The sequence below is a fragment of the Martes martes genome, assembly GCF_963455335.1.
Source record: "Martes martes genome assembly, chromosome: 18".
Lineage (NCBI taxonomy): Eukaryota > Metazoa > Chordata > Mammalia > Carnivora > Mustelidae > Martes > Martes martes.
The window spans coordinates 35,588,451-35,613,740 of record NC_137906.1 but is presented as its reverse complement, the minus strand read 5'-3'; the positions used below and the strand labels follow the sequence as shown (position 1 = coordinate 35,613,740).

Below are 25,290 nucleotides of genomic sequence, written 5' to 3'. Positions count from 1 at the left end.
TAATTGGGATGCAGATTATAAAATTATCAACTTGTGATAAAATTATCATTAGAGCTTTGCAACATCTAACCAGAAAGGGGGAAAAAAAAAGAACTCCAGTTAAAATGTCTTAATGCAAAAATGTCTTGAGAACATATATTCATCCCAGGTAAGATGGTGTGTAAGTGAATGGTATGTACATCACCCACTTGGTTTTCCCTCTCTCTTTCTCACCTCTGGATGTGGAGAGGGGGGGGCCACAAGAAGTCTGTGGTGAGATCCCCAGCTCCATAATCAGAGTTCTCTGGCTATAAGGTAATGATGGTCCTAGGAGACTGGTTCAGGGAAGCATGCCAAGCTCTTTTAGTTCCTCAGGACATTTTGGTGAGTGTTGTTTGAATTTTCTTGGCCTGAGCAAGAGGTTGGGGAAGGATGGGGGGGGGCAGTTATAACCCTTGATTATGAAGGAAAGGAATGGTGATTACTTCTGCGTCTGAAACAAACAGAAATCATCTTCCTAATAACCACAATTGTTTCCTCCCTCCCTCCTCTGCCTCGGTTCACAAAATACCTTATTAAATCTGGAGAATAAAAATGTGCCTGGGGTAATGGTTTATTATTAGAATAAATAATAGGCAGTATGTTCCCCCCACCCCACCTTGCAAGCTGTCGGATGCAAAGATGTATTCTGGTTGTACTTGGAAAAGGGTGTGCATGTGTCCAAGCAGCCGGGCCTCTTTGTGGCCAGGGGGCCGCCCTGTCACTTGGAGGCCTGAAATGAACAACTCGAAGAGACTGCGTCCTTTCAGGAAGCAGATGGATGCGGGAGGCTGAAGGGAATCCTTGCCAGGTGCTACTTGTGGCTGCCACCTCTTGCTAGGTGTTTGTCTATTGAATCTGTCTGCCTGGATGGCTTTGTCTCAGACCTGGGGGCCCTGCTCTGTTGCTAATGGGGTATTTAACAAGTGGGTGCATGGCAGAGGAAGTGTAAAAAGCATTTCTCCCTAAAGAAAACAGCTCTTTAAAACCCGTTATTTGAGGCTCATTCACGTTCTGCAGGCATCCTGACCTCTGACTTCCTTTTAATCAGACAACCAACACTGGGATCTCCCCAGTGACTTACATCTGGAGCAGTGCCTCTCCTTGCCAGAAGTACCAGTATCATCGAAATGATACCGTTTTACCAGGAACAGTGGGAGAAAAAGTGCTCACTGTTAAAGGTGTAGTGCGTGGCACGTACCATGCCGTAGGTCATTTAAGTGCCAGAAACCCTTGGTATTTTGAAATTAAGGACATGCTTAATAAATTATCCCGAGCATTGTTAACCATCAGTTAGGTAGGTTAGAGCTTTCAGTCTTTGGGCTTATCTGCTCAGGGTTTTATATAACAACAAACCCATTCTCCCTCCACCCCGCGACGAGTACTTAGCCTTGCCAAGCTCTTTCCTCTGGTCCCCTCCAGCCCGGTGTCGGTGTCTCCCCTCCAAAGCCAGCTCCTCTACAAGACAACGAGACTTTAGGAGCAAATTTCTAGTCCTCCCCAAGGCTGAAATGAAATTGTTGGGGAAGAGATGAGTGGACTTCCCAGGTTGTTCTCTCAAATGCATTTTCTTCAATTTATACAACATGAGCCAGAATCGAGTTAATTAATCATGGCTGACTTGACTCATTGTTGTGACTTTTTGTTTTCATTTTTTTTTCAATTGATTATTCCTTGCTTCCTTTCCTGAAGCCTAAGCAATTACTCCTTTCACCCACTTTTTTTTCTCCCTTCTACCAAAAAAACCAAAAACAAAGCCCAAAAAACCCACCCCAAATCCCCAAAACAAATGAAAAAACCCAACCACTACAAGTGATGGGCTCTGTATTTTCACATCCGACATAAATGGGACTGTCTGGCTGGAATCAGAGGACACGCTTCGTTGTAGGATACAGTTGGAAAGAGCAGCGAGCTTTATTACAACCAGTGCAGTGGACTGCATTATATTCAAGGATTTGAGGTCTTCCTAAACTCAGATCTCTAGTAAACATTTCATGTAAGAACCCAGAATTAGAGCAGGCAGGCCAAACTTTCTTTTTATTTTTTATTTTTCAGTTTTCCACTGAGGAGAACACAAACTCAACTAGAAAATGTCCCCAAAAAATTGGAGTTGAGCTTTTCCTAGGATGGTCACCCTTGGTTTACCCTTCCGGTGTCTTGGAGAGTTATTGACAGCTACTGTTAATTGAGTACCTCCTATGTGGGTAGGTACTGGGCTAAGCCTGGGCTTCATGCCCTACATCCAACTCCTCATTTAACCATTACAATAACTATAAAAATCAGATTTTAAAAATTATATTATTATGACGCTATTCATTTGAATGTACAAAAGCACTGAGCATTCATTGCAAGAAGCTGAAATAATAGAACCCATGATTATGAGAAATAGCCTTTCCACTTCTTTATCCCCATTATTATTCTCAATCCCAGGACATCATTTTTGTGTTTTTGTGTGTAGTTTACTGTTTATCATTCCAGACTTTTGTCCATGTATAATTGGGGATATATATATATATATATACACACACACACACACACACGCACATATGTATTCACACGCACACACACAGAACTTTTTAAAAATTGGATTATTTTTTAAATTGGTTCGACTTGCTTTGTTTCATTCATTCTTTCATGGACACCATTTCCTATCTGTAAATTTCTAGTGAATCCAAAGTATTCCATAGTGTAGATCAAGGGTTGGCAAATTATGGCCACAAGCCAAATGCAGCCCACATTTTTCTGAAAATAAAGTTTTATTGAGACACAGCTGAAGCCATTTGTTGACACATGGATTTTGCTGCCCTCTCACCACAGGGGTAGGACTGAGTAAATGTGGCAGACTCTATGACCCTCAGAGCCAAAATTATTTACCATTTGACTCTTATAGAAGAAGGTTTCCCCACCCCTGTTAGCGGTGAACCACAATTTACTGAACATTTTGGTACTGATGGACGCTCATATTCTCCACGGTCCAGGTCTTTGTTGTGAGAAGTCATGTCCTCTCCTCCCCATTCTTCCCTCATTCTGTGCTCCTTAGCAGAGGAATTTCTGAGAGAAAGCAAATGCACATTCTGTGTTGTGACAGCTGCCACCTGCTCCCCAGCAGGTGTATACCAAGTCACGCTCTAATCCATGTGCCTGACAAGGGCCCATTTACCCAGCCATCTCAAAAGGATAATATCAAACCTTTAAAAATTTCAGGGCAGCTATTGCCTATGTATACTCATATATGTGTATACATATATACACTTTCTTTTTTTTTTTTTTTGTGAAAAGGAATCTGAGACTCAGAAAGTGTCATTATTCAGCCAAATTCCCACAGCCTAGAGGGAGCAAAGTCAGGATATAAACCCAACTCACTGGCCTAATGGTCCTTCTGAAAACCCCTGGCCCTCCCAATAATTCTTACAGCAATTTCTAGTATTTGTTGAATTATCTAAATGTGCCAGTTGATTTACTTAGTACTTTACCTGGATATCTTATTTTGTGCTCACAAGAAAATTAGACACTAAGTAGGCACCATGTTATTCCCATTATACAGATGGGGAAATTGAGAATAGGGAGATGATATAATATGGTTAATATTACGTAGACGATCTGCCATGATTGGACTGAAATTGTCTGATTCCTGAGCCTCCAGTCTCCACTGGGGAAGAAACTCAACCTGCAAAAGGATCCAGTGGACTGTCGTCAGAGAAATCTGATTTGGTGGAAAGTATCCCAGTCTACACTCATTCAGCCACAAGGAGCAAAGTGTGCAGATCTGTGCATTTATGGAGCCTAACAACATAGTCATTTTATGTTTTATTGAAGACAACCACAGGTATATATAAACAGTATCATGTCAGGCAGAGCAGCAGAAGAGCACTTGCTAAGGACAAATGGGGTGCAGACTGGGGGTGGGTTAAAAATGTGGGTTTCTTTGGTTTGGGTTGATTTCCTTGATACTGGGAGCTCTGCACTGCACTGATTCAAAGAGGGGCTTGAGTCAAGCCATCTGGATGGGAGTTCCCTCCCTAATACTTCCTAACTTTGTAACTTCTGAATGTCCCTCTACCTGTTTGTGCCTCAGTTTCCCCATCTGGAAAATGGAGCTAAGGGTACTGTCTACTCACGATGTGGTTAGCATTAACCAAGACCTTCCTCAAAAGCATATAGCACCTTTTTTGGTGTGTCATAAACATTAGTGTGAAACTTATTTTACTAAAAAATAATTAAAATCATTATTTTCCTGTTAGCACAGTTAATATGAGCAAAATGTAAAGGTTGTGTGATAATAATGTAGCTCCCTAACCCTCATGCCTCAGTCCAGTGTTCTCCCTTACTTTGTCCTGCCTTCAGCTGTGCTCTTTGTAATATCCTCTTCCCAAATCCTTGAGTAGGTCTGCCCACCCAACTCGCATTCATCAAGTGAGGGTCAGATCAAGGACTCTATCTCTGGAAACACCTGACTGATGCCTCTCTCAACTATTTTTCCCACACAGCGGACTGGGTTGGTGCCTCTCATTTGGGTGCCTGTGGGATCCCCCTCTATCACACTGGGACCTGACACTATAATTTTCATTTTATTCATCTCTTCCCCTGTCTTTGTTTTTTTTTTTTTTTTTTTTTAAGGAAATTCACCGTGTATCATTGATATCTGCATCCCCTCCCATTACACAGTGCTTGTCAGATAGTTGGAACTCAGAGTACACCTGTGAAATATATACAATAATCCTGAAATGCATTAAGGAAAAGGCAGACTGTAGAATTCACCCTAGGTAATTTGAAGCATGTCTTCATAGGGAATATCATCTTATTTCAGAAGAATTTATAATGACTATGAAAATGGAGAATTTGAGAAATCTATGTAGGTACCAGCTGATTTGATGTATTGAGTTCTATGTTGCTAGACTTCTTTGGTGCTTTTCTTCTGAATAATTCACAATTGCCCTGAAATTTGGAATTTCTACCATAATATTATTTCGATCAATCTACACATCTATTTATCTATTAACTTATTGTGTCTTATTTCTTTTGACTTGTACTTTTCCCAGTTTAACTTTTTGTTTTGTTTTTGAGTAGTGCTCCAATTTACCTTAATCTCTCCTCATTTTCTCTTTTGCTTGACTCTTCTGCCATATTGAATTACTTGCACTTAATAATCTCACTGGGATTTCTACACATTCTCTTCTCTCCTTGAAAGGATTTTGTTTAATTCATTCTTTCTCTGGATCTGTTTTCTAAAAAAATAACGATGACAAAAATAGCGCATTTTTCAACTCTCTGAAATAAGGTGATTGCACATCTTATTCATTGTAGCTAATGTTCCCTGTATTGTTTTATTGCTTTCCTCCCTTAGTAAGCTCCAGAAGACTTTTGTTTTTACTGTTGCGTTTCTAGTACCTAGAACAGTGTCTGATATACAGAATATACAGCGTCTGTATGCGCTTGTTGTTGGATACGTGGAAGGATGGATGAAAAGACAAACAAATGAAATGAATAGATTGCAAAGACTGTCCTGGTCTCCAGAAGAAGAGAGCCGAGTAAGACTCAGTCCTTTCCCTTGTAGATCCAGTCTGATGTGTGGGAGGGGAAATCAAACTAATAATAGGGTCAAGATAAAGCGGGAAGAACGGATAAGAGAGAGCTCAAAGTCAGTAGAAGATGAAAAAGGCTGAGTCTGAGAAAGATTCTTTGGCCAGGTTGGCTCAGTGAAGATAGGAGATGGGAGAAGGTGAATCCCTGCTATTAAACATCCCGTTCAACCAGGAGAGCAAAGGGTCTCATGCTGAAGTTTATTGCTTCAGTTTCTAACCTTTCATAAGTGCTTACTTGGCAGCCCTATCAAGAGTGGTATTTGGTTCTCTGGAAGCATCTTAAAGGAGCAGCACCAGACCTCCCACTTTCCCTTTTTCCATTTAGGCTATAAAATATATTGGTTCTGTGCATTACTGCCATGAGAGGGGGAAAAAAAATACTGCATGTTAGTTTCCAAATGAAATGACATTTAGTGAAGTGTACATTTAAGATATTTTTCAAGGTTGGCTTTTAAAGAGTGCACTAGAGGGGTCTTTCTTCATAACAGATGATAAGAATTTACAGGTGCCTCTTGTTCTCTAGCCCTCTCTCATCATGGTTACGGGAAAAATATTTAAGAGGTCTAGCAATAACCAGGGAGCCTTCAGGGCGTCATGACCCCTGCTCCGAGTGTTGTGTGACGAGCACAATCTCAGGCTGTGGTGGGGCTCAGCCGTCTTGCCCAAATGGCCAAGTTCGCTCTGTCACCTGGTGAAGAAGGGGCGGTGAGCAGCCCCGTTCCTCAGAAGATGCTGGTGTTACAGAGTTGACTTCCAGCCAAAGAGGGAATGGCAGACGTAGGCTCCATTAGGCAGCGGGTAGAATGTGGTAGTGAGGACATCCAGTTCACAGAATATTTATGGGATCAGATAGGAACATGTCCCAAAAAGGAGAAGCGGGCTATTGTTACTAGAATATCGGCAAAACAGGGACATCTGGGTGGCTCAGAAAGTTAAGCATCTGCCTTCAGCTCAGGTCATGGTCCCGGGGTCTTGGGTTTGAGTCCTGCATCAGGCTCCCTGCTTCTCCCTCTGCCTGCCACTCCCCTGCTTGTGCTCACTCTCTCTCTCTCTCTGACAAATAAACAAATAACATCTTAAAAAAAAAAGAATACTGGCAAAACAATATGGGATGTGCCATGCAGGAAAAATTAAAAAACAAAAAACAAAAGACAAAAACACAAATAAAAAAATGTCCACTGTACAAATGACTCAAACTCCCTTTTTTTATTATATCCCAATCTTGTTTTCCTTCGTAATAGGAACATTATAATATGGCATCACTCCACATTGTTTAGGACAGTAGGCTCCTTGTTTTTTTATTTATTTTAAATTTTATTTATTTATTTATTTTTTAGGTTTTATTTATTTATTTGACAGACAGAGACCACAAGTAGGCAGAGAGGCAGGCAGAGAGAGGAAGGGAAGCAGGCTCCCTGCTCTAGCAGAGAGCCCAATGTGGGGATTGATCCCAGGACCCTGGGATCATGACCAGAGCAGAAGGCAGAGGCTTTAAGCCACTAAGCCACCCAGGGGCCCCTCCTTGTTTTTTTAAATGTCATTGTGCTTCTGTGTGTCTGACAAACCCTCCCAGGTTTGAAGACACATGTTAAAAATATTGATCGCATTACTCGATAAAGTAATTTATTTAATTAATTAAAATGAAAGCTGTCACTATTACAATAACAATATCTGTAAAAGACACATATTTCTGTAAGCCACTGAACTAAAATATTTTCCAATTATAAATGTCCTGCATGACACAGAGGACGCTTTGAAAACCGCAGCAAAGCATTAAGAAAAAAATATTGTCATCACTTTTTAATTGAACCTGGATTTAGTTTCATATTGAGATATGTGGCCTGCTCGAGGTAACTTTTAGATTAATAGGGTGAGTTTTAGGTTGGGACATTTTGTTTTGGTTTGTTTCTGTATACAGATATCCAGCCTCGTTTGTTTTGGGTATATCCTGTTTTGTTGTGGTGGTGGTTTTGGTTTGTTTGTTTGTTTGTTTTTAAAGATTTTGTTTATTTGACAGACAGAGATCACTAGTAGGCAGAGAGGCAGGCAGAGAGAGAGAGGGAAGCAGGCTCCCTGCTGAGCAGAGAGCCCGATGTGGGGCTTGATCCCAGGACCCTGGGATCACGACCTGAGCCGAAGACAGAGGCTTAACCCACTGAGCCACCCAGGCGCCCCCCCCCCTTTTTTTAAGTGGTTCCTCTAAGGATTACAGCACACACATTCTTCACTTCTCTTAGTCTACATGGAGTCGATATTTTACCATTTCAGCTGGCATGGAGAAACCTCATTGGCCTATGTGCCCCTTTCCTCTCTTCATGTTGGGTTTATGTCAGGTACATTGCAATGAGGCAATGTTGTCATTTTCTACTTCCAGCCATTACACATGTTTGAGAGCTCAAGAGGAGAGAGGAGTCTGTTACATTTATACTCACCCATATGTTTACCGTTTCCTTGGCTCTTCCTCTCTTCTTGATGTTCCACATTTTCTTCTAGTATTAAATTCCCTCTGTCTGGAGAACTTCCTGTAGCAATTCTATGAGAGCGGGTCTGTTGGCAGTGATTTTTTTTTTTTTTTTTAAGATTTTATTTATTTATTTGACAGACAGAGAGGCAGGCAGAGAGAGAGAGAGAGAGAGAGGAGGAAGCAGGCTCCCCGCTGAGCAGAGTCTCCGATGCGGGGCTCGATCCCAGGACCCTGAGATCATGACCTGAGCCGAAGGCAGAGGCTTTAACCCACTGAGCCACCCAGGTGCCCCGGCAATGATTTTTTTTTTTTTTTTTTAGCTTCTTTAGTATCTCACCTTCATTTCTTTTTCTTCCTTTTTAAAAAAAAGATTTTATTTATTTATTTATTTATTTGACACAGACAGAGATCCCAAGTAGGCAGAGCAGTAGGCAGAGTGGGGAGGAAGCAGGGTCCCCGCTGAGCAGAGAACCTGATGCAGGACTCCATCCCAGGACCCTGGGATCATGACCTGAGCCAAAGGCAGAGGCTTTAACCCACTGAGACACCCAGGCGCCCCTTGTTTTGTTTTTTTAAAGATTTTGTTTGTCAGAGAGCACACAAGCAGAGGGAGGGGCAGAGGGAGAAGCAGGCTCCCCGCTGAGCAGAGAGCCTGATGCAGGGCTTGATCCCAGGACTCTGGGATCATGACCTGAGCCAAAGGCAGAGTCTTCACCAACTGAGCCACCCAGGCATCCCATGTATGATTTTTTTTTTTTTTAAGATTTTATTTGTTTGACAGAGAAAGAGTAGGCAGAGAGGCAAGTGGAGAGAGAGGAGGAAGCAGGCTCCCTGCTGAGCAGAAAGCCTGATGCGGGGCTCGATCCCAGAACCCTGGGATCATGACCTGAGCCGAAGGCAGAGGCTTTAACCCACTGAGCCACCCAGGTGCCCCTCACCTTCATTTCTAATGGCTGTTTTTTTTTTTTTTTTTTTAATTTTATTTATTTGTCAGAGAGAGAGTGGGAGAGAGAGTGAGCGAGCACAGGCAGAGGCAGAGGGAGAAGCAGGCTCCCCGCCAAGCAAGGATCCCGATGTGGGACTCGATCCCAGGACGCTGGGATCATGACCTGAGCCGAAGGCAGCTGCTTAACCAACTGAGCCACGCAGGCGTCCCTAATGGCTGTTTTTAATGGAATTACAATTCTGGATTGACACTTCCTTCAACGCTTAAAAAAGCCATGTGCCACCTTCTTCTCGCCTTGCTGGTTTTTGTTTGTTTAGATGAGAAATCATAGTTATTTGAATGGTTCCTCTCTCACAAATAATGCATCATTAGTCTCTGGCTGTATTCAAAGTGTGCTTTGGTTTTATTATTTTCTTTATTTTGTTTTTTTGGTTTTTAGCTGTTTGATTATATCTAGATGTGAATTTCTTTGGGTTTATCTCTTTAGGGTTTGCTGAGCTTAAATTTATAGGGTTATGTCATTGGCCGAACATGGGGAATTTTTAGCCATTATTTCTTCTAATAATTTTTCTGCAGTGAACTCTGTATTTATTCTAGAATGCCAGTGACATGAGTGTTTTGTCTTTTGGTATTATGCTACAGGTCCCTGGATTTACTTTTCTCTCTCCGTTGTTTAGATTAGGTACTTTTTATTCTTATGTATTGAAGTTCATTGAGTTTTTTCTGCTCTCTCCATTCTACATTTGAACTCATTCCCTGAGTTTTATTATTATCATTATTATTTTTTCATTTAGGCTATTGTTCTTACAGAGCTAAAATTTCCATTTGGTTCTTCTTTGTAGCTTCAATTCCTTTGCTAACACTATCTTTTTTGTTTGTTCGTTTGTTTGTTTTTCATTTGCTTTACTGTGTTTTCCCTTACTTGTTGGAACATTTCTAGAATAGCTGCTTAAAATCTTTATTTGACCATGTCAACATCTGTGTCATCCCCATATCAGTGTCTGTGACTGTCTTTGCCTGCGTGAGTTTAGGTTTTCTGGTTTCTTTGTATGCCTAGGAATTCTAGTTGTATCCTGGGTGGACTGAATATTCATGTTATGATACATCGGGTCTTACTGTAACTCTGTGGAAATTGGTGATATTTTTGTGTTACTGGGCAACTGATCCAGTTAGATTCAGGCTGGAAGTTCTTACCTTCCTTCTCTGGATTTTGTTTCCAGTATCATTTCTGCTGTCAAAGACTTTCTGTAATAGTTGGATCTGTCCCACACGTGTGCGTCCCAGTGGCCAGTCTGGCTACCCGATCAGTGGTCTGCCCAGTTCAGCTCGCAAAGTCTGTGGTAACTGTCTGGGTCATACGCAGATACGTGTGACTCAGGTGAGTGTTGAGTTCATAAAAGCAGTACATGGTAGCATTTCCCGGAACTCTTTCCTTCCTTCCAAACTCTTTCTAGGATCCTCAAAGTTTTTTTTTTTTTTTTTTTTTTTTTTTAATTTCCTAGGTCTCCCCTTTCTTGTTCTCTAGCCAGAGATTTGGTGCTTTTTTACCCTGTTCTTGTGCTCCTACAACGAAGCCTGCCTTTCCAACCAAGTGGAAGAGAACAGAGAGAAAAGTCAGTGGGGATTTGCTACCTACTGGGACCAGAGCATCTCACATCACAAAGAAGCTTTGTCTTCTCAGATGTTGGGCATCTCTCTCTATCTGTATTTTGATGCTTAATCCTGGGTTCTAGACCACCTTGAATCCATGCCATGGGAGGGGGGCAGAACCCACCACGTGTCTATTGGTACTTTGCATTCTCTCTTCTTGCCTACCCCACCTGCTTACCTTGTGTCTGCACTGAGTGGAGGGAGACCAGGTGAGTGGGCTTCTTCCATCCTACCTAGAACCAGAACCTCCTCACCTGCTTCATTTACTATACTGTGGGAACATACACATAAAAGAAAATTTACCATCAATTTAGGGACATTAAATACACCCACTATATTGTGCAGCCATGACTCTCTAGTGTGAGAACCTTTTCATCTCCCCAGATGGAAACTACAAACCCTGAAGCTGTCCCTCCTCACGGCCTCTTCCCCAAATGCCCTGGCCGCTACCAGCATGCTTTCTGTCTTTGTAGATTTGCACCACTTCGTTTTTTAACAGTTTCTGGAGATAAAGTTTGCATACTATTAAGTCACTTATTTCAAGTGTATAAACCACTGCGTGTCTATGTTTTGTATTTTTATAGAATTGTACCCATTTTCTTTTGAATATTTTGGAATATTTCCTCCCAGTTGTTTCCTCTTTTTTTTTCTGTTATCTTTCTTTCTTCTTAATAGTGACCTCTTTTACTGAGGTTTTTTGTTTTGTTTTGTTTTGTTTTTTGCCAGAGAGAGAGAGTACACACAAGCAGGCAGAGAGCAGGCAGAGGCAGCGAGAGAAGGAAGCTCCCTGCCAAGCAGAGAGCCCGATGCGGGACTCAATCCCAGGACCCCGGGATCACGACCTGAGCCAAACGCAGTGGCTTAACTAACTGAACCACCCAGGCATCCCTTTTACTGAGTTTTTTAAACAAAAGAGGAATTACAACATGTGTGCACCTTTCTACCTTCTTTTCTCAAATACTACACAGTGCCTTTTGAACATTTCCCATTTCTGTTTTTCAAAACTGTGGTTCCAAATGTTGCATGTTGTGCCATCATATGAATGTACTAGAATTTATTCTGTATTTTCCCATTACTGCACATTTTAATATTTACAAATTTTTCTTTCACCCATAATGCGGTAGTTAATTGACATATAAATAAACATCTGTTTGTATCTCTTCTTATTTTCTTAGGTGCTATTCAGAAACATCTTTCTGGGTTAAAGGGCATTGGCAAAACACTGATTTATAGATTGTGGGGTTCTGGCATATCCAAAATAAAGATTCTTGTTTTTGTTTTGGAGAAAGTACAAAGAAGCTTTCAATACAAAATACATAAAATATACATCAAAAGTCAGTTCCTAAACCTTTTTATCCTTTAGTAAAAGTTTCAAAAACTTGCAATATACTGTCAGATATAAGGAGTTAGGGGTTGCTGCATTGGTTAAAAAAAAAAAAATCGAGAAATATACAGAATCTAGTGTGAAAGCAGACCCAGATTTTTACTCCAGCTCACTATCTGAGCTGAAGGTCGAGTGAGCCAGTCCCCACAAAGGTAGAGTGGCCATATGTCACAGTCTGCCTTGTCACTCCCAGTTCACGTCTGCTGTCCCTCGCATCATCACTGATGCCACCCTACCCTCTCCTACAACTCACATCCATTTCTCCTGTTTGGATATTACATTAGTGGTCACTCTCAAGAAACATCCTTGATTTTAAGAAGTACATTTTGGTAAGGGGAGGGTCATCGAGGCATGGCGTATGTATCATGAATCTCTCTTTTTTGAGCTTATGGTAGATATCACAAATTCATCAGAATTTCTTTGATATAAGCATGTCCTCGGAATTCTCCCCAACACAGTTATATGGGGACTTAACGATGGTATGATCAGAACTGGACCATAAAATGGAGCCCATTTGCCAAGGCATGTAGGTGACACTATTGGTCCTTGACACGGGACAAGATGTCCTGTGATGGCCAGTGCCCAGCCCCAACCGTTTTGAGTGGGCTTTCAGTGAAGAGCGCCAGCACCCCTAGGGCAAGAGGGACCTTCACAAGGAGGGAAACCATCACCCCGGGGCAGATTTGCCTCCCACGCGCTCTATGGGATCTCTCTCCTCATTCTTCTTCAAGACTCTGGCTCATCCTAGCTGTATTTCTGGATCACACGACTGAAAACCCAAGTGAAGCTCTGACTGTGTAGACCTAAAGGAAAAAAATTAAATACATAATTAATTAATTCTGGGTCTGCTTTGAGCCGAGTGATTAGAAGCAACTTTCCATTTTCTTTCATGTTGTTTTTGTGCAGAACCTGCTGATTTCCCCCCCTCTTTTTCTTTCCTTTGTAGGTTTCAAGACAACAGATGAATTGTGAAAGAGATCAGCTAAGGGTAGGTGCATTTTCCAGTAAAATACTTCCTGGTTCTCGTTTCTGTATGATAAGCAAAAATTTCCTTGTCTCTCCCAAGACACAGGGTTCTAAATAGCGGGCTTCATTTTAAGACTGGTAGAGTTGAAAATATTTATCCCAGCTAATTTAGTATTGATTGAGCTGGTAAATACAGTATATCTTCTTTTGAAGTGCCATTATAGTAGATATGGATTTTTTGATTTAGATTCAGCAATAAATACTTCTCTTCTGGAATTTGTTTGACATCATTGTACTCTTTTTATGTACAACACGAGGTCTGAGTAATAACAAAGGTCAAAAGGATGTCTTGCTGCCTTCTTAATGTGAATACCAGGCTGTTTGCTGAGTGGCTAAAATGCTCTCTTGCTGTTAACCGGGATGGGTGAGCCACGAATATGTCAAGGGCATTTTCTCGGAGAATTTGAGTCCTCCATAGGTCTTTTAGTTTTAGTGGCATTTGTATATGGAGAAGAAAGGGACAGAATTTTAAGCCTCATATGCTATTTACCTTCTTAAAAATGAAGCTTTCTCAGTGCTTCACGAGTTAGGGATAGTAAGTGTTCCCTGGATGAGGGGAGGGTGGCTTGCTTATAAAGAAGACAGCTGGTTGAAATTGTTCTCCTCATGGTATCATGGTTGATATCCTTCTTGGCGTGGATACGGTATTTTAAGAAACATCAGGATTTTCTCCACCCCCCCCCCCTTTTTTTTTAATGCACTCTTGTTTTGGATGGATGACTTTGAAATCATAATTAGCCCAGTTTTAATGTCGCTGATGGAAGTTGGCAGTTTTTACTGGACAGTGTGCCTTATCATCGTGTTTCCATATTACAAAAACTGGAGGAATCCACTGCTTTTAAAAGCATCACAGTGAGGTTTGGGGTTGAGGGACCATTGTGCTCGAAGGGATCTAATGCATCGGAATAATTTATTAAACCAGTCTAATGTCACTTATACACAGCCTTGTAACTTTTCAGAGCATTTACTTAATGCCGGTCTCAAGATGACAATGATTTGTAGAGTTCTTTCCATTTTACAATTGCTGTTGGCATCAGGTTTGTTAAATCCTTGTGTAAAACAGAGTCTGGTTGCATGGAACTGAGGAAGTGAGTCGTGGATGTCTTCTTTTATGCATATTTATTTTATGTGGTCTCCCAGCATGGCCCTCTCTGTTAACCTCTCATCTATACCCACTTCATTCCTAAGTACCTGTGCTTACATTAGCTGTGACTCCTTCGTGAAATAGCCTTCAAGATGTTTTAAGCTTTCCCGAGCTCTCTTATTGCTTTTTCCCTGCAGTCTGAATTACTGGTTCATCCTGGTAAATAATGTATTGCAACTTCAGATTTCTCTTCCTGTTTGGATGAGGACGATGGCCAGAACTAGGTCAGAGCTAGATAAAGAGGAATGCAAGCTTTTGTCTCCAGGATCCCTGATAAATTCCTCAGAATTAAGATAATCCTGAAATCTCTATTGCAAATGAGACTCACCTGGCAAATGCAGGACTCCCGAGGTAATGAAGTGCTTGTGCGCAGTTTGAGGGGTTTATTATTTTGCATTGATGAGGACATTGTCAACAGGGGTGTGGTTTACAAACAAGAATGGCGCCCTCCCCACTCTGTTGAATAAATTCAAGCAGGTTTGATACAGTGGGTCATATAGTTCAGTCCCCGTGTGGCTCCAATAGCCCCATATAAAATTATCTCTAATACCATGAATTGGTGCTTTGTTTGTCGTTGCTATTACAGTTTTTGTTTTTATATCTTAATTTATGTTTTGAATCAATAGAAAGCACATTTAAATTGATGGAATGCACATTTCAGTGGTTTAAAATTTAAATGATACCAAAGGGAATGCAGTGATGACTTCCTTTCTGGTTTGAATATTAGACGTGTAGTCCCTTCCTGGAAGTCGCCCAGTGTTACTGTGCAGTCTAGCCTTCCACATCTGCGGGTATTTACTCCGTCTCTTCCTTGTCTTCCGGTCCTAGCTGTGTACTCAGCCCCTCTACTACCTGAAAAGAGAACTTTCTTGATTGAGGTGATGGCATTATTTTGGGGGATGAGGGATCCTTGGAAAAAATGTGGTTCTGATTTGAAATGCTAATACTTGGCCTTCTCAATGAAATGCAGTTTCCTTAATCTCATTTTTTTCTTCTTAGAAAGAGAGTCAGTGGGAGAAAAACAGTTATCTGTTTAGTTACCGTCACCATTTCAGAGTGCCTGCCTGCCAGCTACACTTTCAAAAGTATGTTTTAAACACAGCAATCAAGCTGCGTTTCCAGATTTGCTGTACAAGATGTCCAGACCGTGGGCATGTGGTCAAGTTCATATTTCTTCATTAGTTCATTCTGTTATGTTGTCAGAATTCAGGGATGCAAGCAGGTAATTGTAAAATGCATCCCTTTTTCTTGGCCTCCTGGAAACAGCAGCTAATGCAGAAAGGTACAGCTGCTCTTTCCGTTTTGTGTGCGTGGGCACTGTGTAGGGACTGGCATGTCCCAGACCTGCTCCTCTGCTTTCCTTTCTCTTTCTCACAAATTCTAAATTATTTTCTTTCCAAAATGGACTCCGAGGTACATGTTCTGTAAAATATTACAGATCTGAAACAAATTCTCTAATTTAGTTAATTCTCTAATTTTTAAAAAGTTGAAGAAAGGCAAACTTTTTTTTTGGATATCTGCAGGACTTCTCAGAGCCTTTAATATGCAAAAGTGAAGTACAGGTAAGTGGAGATAATATGCAGTGTTTCGTAAAATCATCTGATCACATAACATTTTTGGATGCAGAATACACTCTGAGAAACACTCCTGAAAATTGTATCAGTTTTTAATTTTTTTCCCCAGCAAGGATGTTGTAGTCTATAAATACAGAAAAGCTATGCATTATTTAAAGTATAAAAACATTTCATCACTTCCCAATGCTAGGGCTGACTCAGTGGACTTCTGGTATTAGCACAGTTGTTTGGAATCTCTGTGCTTCTCTTGGCCTTTCTCTGCTTCTTCCAAGATGAAGGACAAGCGTCCCTTCCTCACGTGACATTCTCATGGGGCGGTAGAGGTAGAGGAGGTTTCTCCTCATAGCTTTTGCATTCAGTTGGAGGAAAATCATTCTGGGAAGCCTTCTCTGTGGACGTTCTCTTTCACTGCATTGGCCAGTCTCTATGCCAATCACTCCTACTGTCCTGGGATCTCAGTGATTGGCTATAACAGCCATGAGTCATCCCAGGGGACAGGCCCATTGTCACCTGATCGAAAACAGGGTTTGTGGATCTCTTTGGTGGAATTACCCAGTAGAGTCCGCCACAAAAGGAATTCCCATGGGCCCTGTCTGTCCCTCATGGTGTTGCTTCCTGCCAACTCCTTTCAGGGCTCCCTTTCATCCCACACACATGGAGCCACATCTAAAGCCTCAGGAAAACCCTAAACTCTGGCCTGTGGAATTTCGTAGATGCTTTCTTTGCCGACTTCTCATAGATCACATCTCCCCATTCTATCTCTTCTACCTGGCTAGGCCCTCCCTTTGTATTTTGCCTTATGTTCTTTGGAACAAGCCCAGATGCAGTCTTTATCCATTTCCCCTCAGCATCAGGTTCTGACGGTGCACACACCCCAGCACCCAGCTCAGCCCCAGAGATACTGCCCGTGAGCTTTCTGGTCCCTACTCTTCCCAAGAGAAGAGCCTCATTCTGTTATTCCTGACCCATCATCTGCCCTTCTCGGAAGGAACTCACGTTCCCAATGAGCAAATTACAGAATAGAAAACCCGTTTATCCCTCCATCCCACGTTTTGGCTGAACCTTCCTCTGGGCTTGCATTTCAGATTGTCACTGGGATCTGCTGGGAAGTTGATCCACCAGTGCTCGTCATGAGATCTGTGCATTAAGAGCTCCTGACTCCAGGGGCTGTACTTACCACCTTGTCCCCGCATCACTGGTGGAGGAAGCCAACAGATCAGGTAGTGCTGGTGGTGCAGTTACCATAATCCAGCCACCAACATTTACTTTTCTGGCATCTGGAATGACAAATGGAGAGAAAAACAAGGAAGAGAGAAATTATGTGACTTTAGTAGCCCTTTGTTTCCCTCAGTGACCTACGAACTGGAAAGATGGTGTGGTCTCGGGGTAAGGGAACAAACGCCCACGTTTGTTAGCATTCACATAAAATATCTGGTTACAAAGGGATCTTTTGTGCTATGCGTATCTGACGTTGGTTTGGAGACTGTTCAGCATATTTGGTTAGAACACTACGAACCAGGCAAAGGCTTGTCTCCTTCATGGGTCTGTGTCTGTTCACGGACCAAAATCTATCAGCAATGTGGCAAATGGATACCATGGGGGTCAGCATTGCACGAGGGGTGGTTAGGGGTGGTCAGGAGCTCTAGGGGTATTGACTTAGGTTCATATCTCAGATCTGAATCTGCCCTACTTTTTTAAAGCTTCAGTTTTCCCTCTGTGTAAGATAGGGATCCTTTCTCTCCGGATTGTTGATCGGATGAGATGACTTACGTGAAACAGCTCAGAAAAAATGTATGCCTCTTAATGAGCAATATTAGCTATTGTTAATATAGTAGTCTTCCCGATGATTCTCTTATTCCTCTCCTACTAGCAATACCAGGCAGAGAATACAGACATCCAGAGTATGTCCGTTCCCAGTCAAACCCCAACATTAAAAACAAACAAACAAAACCCCTCAAAGGACAGGTTCCACAGAAGAAAAGCGCCTCTCACTTAGCTAAGCAAATAATAAGGACTGATTCAGGTCAGCCTACACAGAAAAGGCATACGAAACAGGCCTCCCAAGGAGCTTAGCATCAGAAAGCTGTCAGAACCCGGGCACTTCTCTCTCCTTCCTCATCTTGATTTCTGCTGGTGGGCCCACTCTGGAATTTTCTTTTGAAAAAAGGATCTCTCCCTTTTTTTAGCTTATGGCACCTTTCAGCCCCTAAGATTTATGCTGCAGTTCCTGCAAGTTTAGGTGCTGTTAATGCCTCCTGATTATACATTCCTGGAAAAGGCATCTGATTGGCCCAGTCTAGCTCAGCGGTTCATTCTGGTCCGATCAGAGGTGTCTGGAGAAGCAGGACAAATAAACCACATTGCCCAGGGCCAGCGACTGAGGAGACCAGAACATCAGGGAGAAAGTCATCGCCAACTGCGTCAATATCCCCGAGGAGGTGTGCTGCACCCTCCAAACCTGGCGATCAGAGGCAGGCAGAGGATCCTGGGAAATCGGTGTGTTACACCCAGCGTCCAGCTCAGCATTTTGCAAAGAGCAAGACACCTACCCTGTGTGTGGGCCTCACAGACTTCAGGTGGTGACCATCTAGTCAGTAAGAAAGGGTGAACTACTTAGAAAGTGATTTCTTTCTCACTTCTCTCTCAGTCCTTCTTCTGTCGATGAGAAACTCTCCATTGCAACTACACTGTCTTTGACAAGTCTCTTGCTGGTCCTAAGCCCTGTTTTTAACAGAAAGGGAGTGTGTGCCTCAGGCTTGGAGCCTGCAGCAGCCAAAACATCTATCTAGACTTTAAAAACATTGTTTGCAAAATATAGTGGTTAAGAACGAGGGGCCTGGAGCTAGGCCCTGCTGAGATGAAAATCCAGGCTGTAATTTACCACTTGTGCAGGTTACTGAAATTCTCTGTACCTCGAATGCCTCCTCTGGATAATGGAGATAATTGCCTATTTCATAAGTCTTCTATCTGTGTATGTGTGTGCCCCTGCAAACATAGATTAAAGTCACACATGCAGATGAGGATCTTAGAACATTGTCTCGTGTGGAAGAGGTTCTTAATAATTGTTAGATATCAATGGGTTTATTTTCTTCCCATTAACTCTTATTTATGACTGCTGATATTGGTTTTCTAATTACAGTGGCAACACAAAGTTTCCTTGGCAAACACATCTATTTAGGTTAAAAATGAGCTGCTTGAAAGACAGATATTAACTACATAATGTTACACAATGCCTGCAGTTATGACAAAAATTGTGACGTTGGAATGCAAATGACCGAAGTTTCAGAAACATTGAAATTGCAGTGCCAACCTTGTGAAAGATGGTGTCGAGCAGATCTGCATTATCAATATTTAATTTGCCAGTTAGAAGCAAGTTTCTCATTTCTGCTAGATACAAGAGTGATGTGGATTGCAGAATGCAAATTGCTAATGATCATCTTGGCTTAAACCCATTGCCTTCATTCAGGCATCAGATAATGAAACTTCCCGGCTGCCTTGGAAGTGAGCTATCAGTATCAGAGACACCTTTCCCCTACCTCCCTGCCCCCACCCCTCCTAAAGTCCGACCCATCCTTGGGGGCTGCTGAAGGAACAGGGAAGAGAACATAAGCCCCCCCCACCACTTGATGAAACCTCACAGCACTCATGATTTTTAGAATACAAAGCACCTGCTTCCATTCCGTTACTTATTCAAGAAATTTTTTTTAAAAGATTTTATTTATTTATTTGACAGACAGAGATCACAAGTAGGCAGAGAGGCAGGCAGAGAGAGAGGAGGAAGCAGGCTCCCTGCTGAGCAGAGAGCCGGATGCGGGACTCCATCCCAGGACCCTGAGACCATGACCTGAGCGGAAGGCAGAGGCTTTAACCTACTGAGCCACCCAGGTGCCCCTCAAGAAATATTTTTTGAGTGTGAACCGTACGCCAAACACAGTGCTAGGTAGTGGAGATAAACCAAAATCTACACATGCCTGTCTTCCTGTGCCTCACAGCCTAGCAGAGAAGGTAGGGATTTGTCAAATAACCATGGCAAAATTGTACATGTGAAACTGACAAATGCCTGAAATGAGAGATTTTATATAAAAGCACACGGATGGAAGAAGCTTACCTGATTGACGTCTACTTATCAAACTTCCCAAATTAATACTTCCTGTCCAGTCCCTTTATAAAGCATACCGATGCATGCCCATGACATCCTTTGAGGTAGCTGTTTTGTACAATCTTACCTTTCTCTCTGCTCATTGAGGTGTCTGCTTGCCAAGAGTCAGTTGTATTTATTCCCAGACCTGCTTCTGCCAGCTGCACTTGTTATTGTAATTACATTATTTAGTAGAATATTGTGTAAACTGATGAAAAATGAGTGCAGTAAGAAAAAGAGCTGTTTCTATGAAAACTAAGTTAATGCTTTGGAAACATTCTGTGAGAGCAAGCCTCAACAATTACTTTGATTAGCTGTGAGAAGACTGTAAAATGTTAGTGGAAAAAGAACCCTCAGAAATCTGGACAGAGTCTGCAGTCAGAATCTTCCCAGCGTGTCTTGAAATGTTTACCTCACTTTAAACAAAACCAGAACTGGGAGTATATATCAGACTTTTCCTATAAAGCAAACTTTTCCTGTAAAGGACCAGATAATGGCTACTTGAGGCTTCATGGGCCATATGGTCTCTATTGCAACCATTTAACATTGAATTATAGCATTAAGGCAGGTACAAACACAATGAATAAGTGAGGCTGTCTTCCAATAAAACTTTATTTATAAGAACAAGTGGTGGGCCAGACTTGGCTCCTGGTCCATATTTGGCTGACCCTTCCTGGAGACTATGAAATGTGGATGAGGATTTCTCTGGGACTGATAATGAGGAATTTCAGTCAACAGAAATCACTCAAAGAAGACACCTCAGATTCACATCAAAGATCAATAGATTGAAGCGCATTAATATATTTTACGTTAAACAAAATATTGAAGAGACCTCTGTATCACTTTAAAAGTGATTTCTTATTTTAATAGGCTTCCAACAAACTACCTATTCCCATCCCAAATGAGATGATTCTAAAGTATGGATAACTGACCCAGGGTTTGAAACATAAAGTAAAGTAGACTTATTTTTATGTGCCAACTCTAATGGCTCAAATCCCTAAATCCCCTCAGTCTGGAATGGAAGAATAAATTTATCCTTTTTCCCAGGATCCATCAACAAATAATTTCGGGAACTCCCCGGTGAGGGTAACCTTTTCCACATGTACATCCTGGCGCTCGTCCTCTGCACACTGTTGTTTAGCTGCTTCAGAATGCTCTCTTTTCCAAACAAATGTATAGTAACTTGCACGGCTGGATTATTTTGTCTTCAGAACCAGTTCTCTGGAAGCATGAACGTTGTCCTCCATATTAACATCCCAAATACTCAGCTAAAGTCAGACTTCAGTGATGAGGAAAGATTTGCTGAATGCTCAGGGGTTAACAGAAGTCTAGTATGCATGGTGACTTGGAGAGGGGACCCTCAGGGTACTTAGATCCCCACCATCAGTGGCCCTACCGAGTTTCTTGGAAGTTCCACACGAATGTCCGTGTGTGCGCACACACATGAGAAAAATCTAATCAATGCTTTCTTTAATCTTACATAAGTAATGGTCTCGTTTTAGTGATTTTCTCCCACCAAAGGGAGTCTATCCCAGAGCAGACTCTCTACTTGTAAAAACTGCAGAAACTCAGAGCACTAGAAGAATCTCTAGCGGTAGCTCACCTACTAAATGAAAAATTTATAAATGCTTAAGTTTTTAAAAGGAGCCCTGTCTTCACAAGACCTTGCATTCCACACTCTTCCTTACAGATCTCCCATGCTCCCCAGTATTTGCAAGGTCTTTAATTGATAAGCATGAAGGGGAATGGATCAAGAAGTCAGCGAACTAGTGACAGATTTCGATTTCCCCAGCCTCACTGTGAGACATGGGTAAATAAGGAAATTTGCAGGTGGCTACCTCCCTGTGTCTTTGGTGAAAAATCCTGTAATTCATATGCATGTCAAATATCTGCCCTCATTTGAGTCCCCCCAGGCATTCCAGCATGTTCTTTGGAGAAGACTCCAAAGTTATCACATTTAGGACACTTGGTCTAATATTCATTCTCTTTAATTTTAGCCCATTATCCCTAGTTATCATCCCCTTTCCAGGGCAAATCTGCCCCATTTCTTGCTTCATCATTAAATCGGTATCAAACAGCTTCAAGCAAACTTGCTAATAATGCTGACATTTCAATTTGTCATAGCCGCTCCTCATTCCGATGACTGATGCCTCAGCGAGGGCTTGCCTTGCTCCTCTGCTCTTCTGAGATCCAAATATCATTCCAGGAAAAATAAGATACCCTTGGTAGGGAGGGGGAATGGACCAAGAAGCAGATAAATAAGTCCTCTGTAGTTTCTTCTACTTGGGGGCAGAAGAAGGTAAGTTTGACTGAGACAGCAAGATCTCCCCCAACTTTGTTCGTGGCCTGCGAGAACCAGCATGTTGGCTGTGCACACGTGTAGGTAAATAGTGCGTGCAGTGGGCATGTGCTTGTCTGTTGTCAGGGTCAGCAAACATTCCTACCCCTAGGTAGCCAGTGCTCCATTGTCCATTGGCCTTCTGGGGTTAATTTTCTTCGCTCATCTGTTCAGTTTTGGAGGGACAAGGAATCAAGCCAAGGTCTACAGATATGGCCAAGGCAGGCCAGTTGGATTCTCTCTCCTGTGACTTTGTATGTTCTCTTAGTCCATTTGGGCTGCTCTAACAAAACACCACAGACTGGGAGGCTTATAAACAATGGAATTTCCTTCTCACAGTCCTGGAGGCTGGAAGTCAAAGATCAGGGTGCCAGTGCAGTCAGGCTAGGGCCCTCTTCTGGGTCACAGACTCCTGGTTGTTTCCTCACATGGTGGGATGGGTGAGGGGGCTCTGTGAAGTCTCTCTGGTAAGGACACTAACCCCATTCATGGGTGCTCCACCCTCATGACCTAACCACCACCAAAGGCCGCACTTATTAATATCATCACAGTGAGTATTAGGGTTTCACTATATCAATGGGGGTAGCAGATGTTAAGTGGAGTGACACACAATAGAGAAACAGATATAGTAGAAAGCTGGAGTTGATTCATTTCAGCGGTGATGTCCTGGTGAGACTGGGGGAGGCAGTAATTCCTCAGGCTGGACCTCTGATCCACACTGACTCCTCTTTTTATCGTGTAAGCCTGGCTACCCACCCTTCCCTTGGGTTATTTCATAGCCTTTGAGTGATCTCTTTTTCTGCTGATGTTAGTCAGAACCCATTCCTTTTGCCTGTGATCAAAGAACCCTTACCGATACGCTGGGGAAATGCACTAAACTTGGGAGAACTGCAGAGCCAAGCGTTTGGTTAACGGCTTGCTAAGAGCCAACTCTAGTATCATTTCCCAGAATACTCCCCTGGTCGCCTTTGTGGGTTGGCACCACCATTTTAGTACTGGCAGAGCAAAGCAAAGAAACTATAGGTTTATGCAACACACAGAGCTAGATGTTTTACCAACATCTGCTCATTTCCTCAAGTCCTCATGAGCGTGAGAGGCTTGGGGAATGAGACTTATGTTTCAGGGTAATCGGAGCCCTTTCCTTCTCTGCACAAGTGAGAAGGTCTGCTTTCAGTCAGTCAGATCCTTACAAACAGAGGAGGGTCAAAATGAGATGATCACACATCACTTAGGTAATGCTTCTCAGAGGAATCTCCAAAGGCCACCTATAGTCTTTATAGAAGGTACCATCTCCTCAAACCTAGTCAGTAAAACATTGTGATGTCCTAGACTCACCCTAGAGACACTGAATTATCATGGTTTTATGGGTTGAGATGTGTCTCCCAAACTTCACACACTGAAGTCCTAACTCTCAGTATCTCAGAGTGTGACAGTATTTGGAAATAGGGGCTTTAAAGATGTAAGTAAAATAAAATGAGATCTTAAGAGAGGCCATAATCCAGCATGACTGGTGTTCCTATAAGACGAGGAGATCAGGGGACACACCCACAAAGGGAAGACCGTATGAAGACACGGGAAGATGGCTATCTTCAAGTGAAGAGAAGATGCCTCAGAAGAACCCAACCCTGCTGATACCCTCATCTTAGACTTAGAGCTTCCAGAATTCTGAGAAGATAAATTTCCGTTAGGTAAGAAACACACAGAGAATCTATACCAGTCATGGCAAAGGTGGAGTTCATGTGTCCACACTTAGCCAACCATGTCTCTTGAGACTGGCCCTATCAACTGATCAAGGGCTCCTTTCCATTCAACTCAGAGAATGACCTTGTAAACTTAAACAGAACTTTTCTAGGTAGCCACAACGAGCAGGTCAGAGCTTTTTCTCATGTTAAAATCTATTCATATTAGTTTTCTATTGCTGTCCTAAATAAATTACGAAAAAAGTAATTTACACAACACAGATGTATTATTTTGCACTTCTTTAGGTTGGAATTCCAGCATCAGTCTCATTGGGCCAAAGTCAGGGTGGTGGCTAGACTATGTTCTTCTGGAAGCTCTAGGGGGGAATTTATTTCTTTGTTCATTCTGATTATTGGTAGAATTCAATTCTCTGTAGTTGTAAAACTGAGGTCTCCATTTCCTTCGTGGCCACGAGCCAAAGGACATTTCCAGCTTCTAGAGCCTGCCATGTTCCTTAGCTCATGGCCCTTTCCTCCATCTTCAAAGCCAACTATGGCAGAGTAAGTCCTTCTCATGGATTGAATCTCTCCTGCCTCTTCTTCTATTGTATCTCTCTGACTGATCCCTGTTATGCTTTTAAGGATTCATGTGATTACACTGGGTCCATCCAGATAATCCAGGATTATCTCCCTATCTTAAGGCCCATAATCTTAGTGCCATCTGCAAAATCCCATTAGCCATGTAACATAACATCCTTAAGTCTAACACTAGTAAGCAAAGATCATGTAGTCCAAAATCCTGTTACAGTATACAGTATAGGATGTATACCATCCCTACTCTACTTGGACTGATTCTGTTGGTCTTTCACATACTACATACATTTACTTTGTGATCTGGGATTAGCCACTTCCATTTCCATGCAGAATTTCCAAAGTGAGAGGCCAGAGCATCCAGAACCACCATTGAAGGCAGCCCAAGATAGCCAGTGGCACACCCATGCCTACCTCTTGAGCTTCTTCTTCCACATTTCCTATTGGCATTTGGTTCTTTCCCATTTAAGTCCAGCAGTGACAAATGAAGTACTGTAGGAATGTCTGTCTTTAAGAGCACTGACCCTTTGATTTTTTTTTTTAAAGATTTATTTATTTATTTGACAGAGATCACAAGTAGGCAGAGAGGCAGGCAGAGAGGGGGGGGGGGGAGCAGGCTCCCCGCTGAGCAGAGAGCCCGATTTGGGGCTCGATCCCAGGACCCTGAGATTATGACCTGAGCTGAAGGCAGAGGCTTTAACCCACTGAGCCACCCAGGCGCCCCAACCCTTTGATATTTTTTATTATTTACTTATT

The 25,290-nt window shown here is 42.3% G+C and overlaps 1 protein-coding gene across 7 annotated transcripts in view; it reads left to right on the top strand.

Annotated features, from left to right (window-relative positions):
- RBFOX1 (RNA binding fox-1 homolog 1) overlaps positions 1-25,290 on the top strand; it is an 861,682-nt gene that overhangs the window by 272,846 nt on the left and 563,546 nt on the right. For all 7 annotated transcript variants that reach the window (XM_080830139.1, XM_080830147.1, XM_080830150.1 and 4 more), the window contains exon 2: positions 12,991-13,032. In XM_080830139.1, coding sequence (XP_080686265.1) covers positions 12,991-13,032 — 42 coding nt within the window. The remainder of the gene's footprint in view (positions 1-12,990; positions 13,033-25,290) is intronic.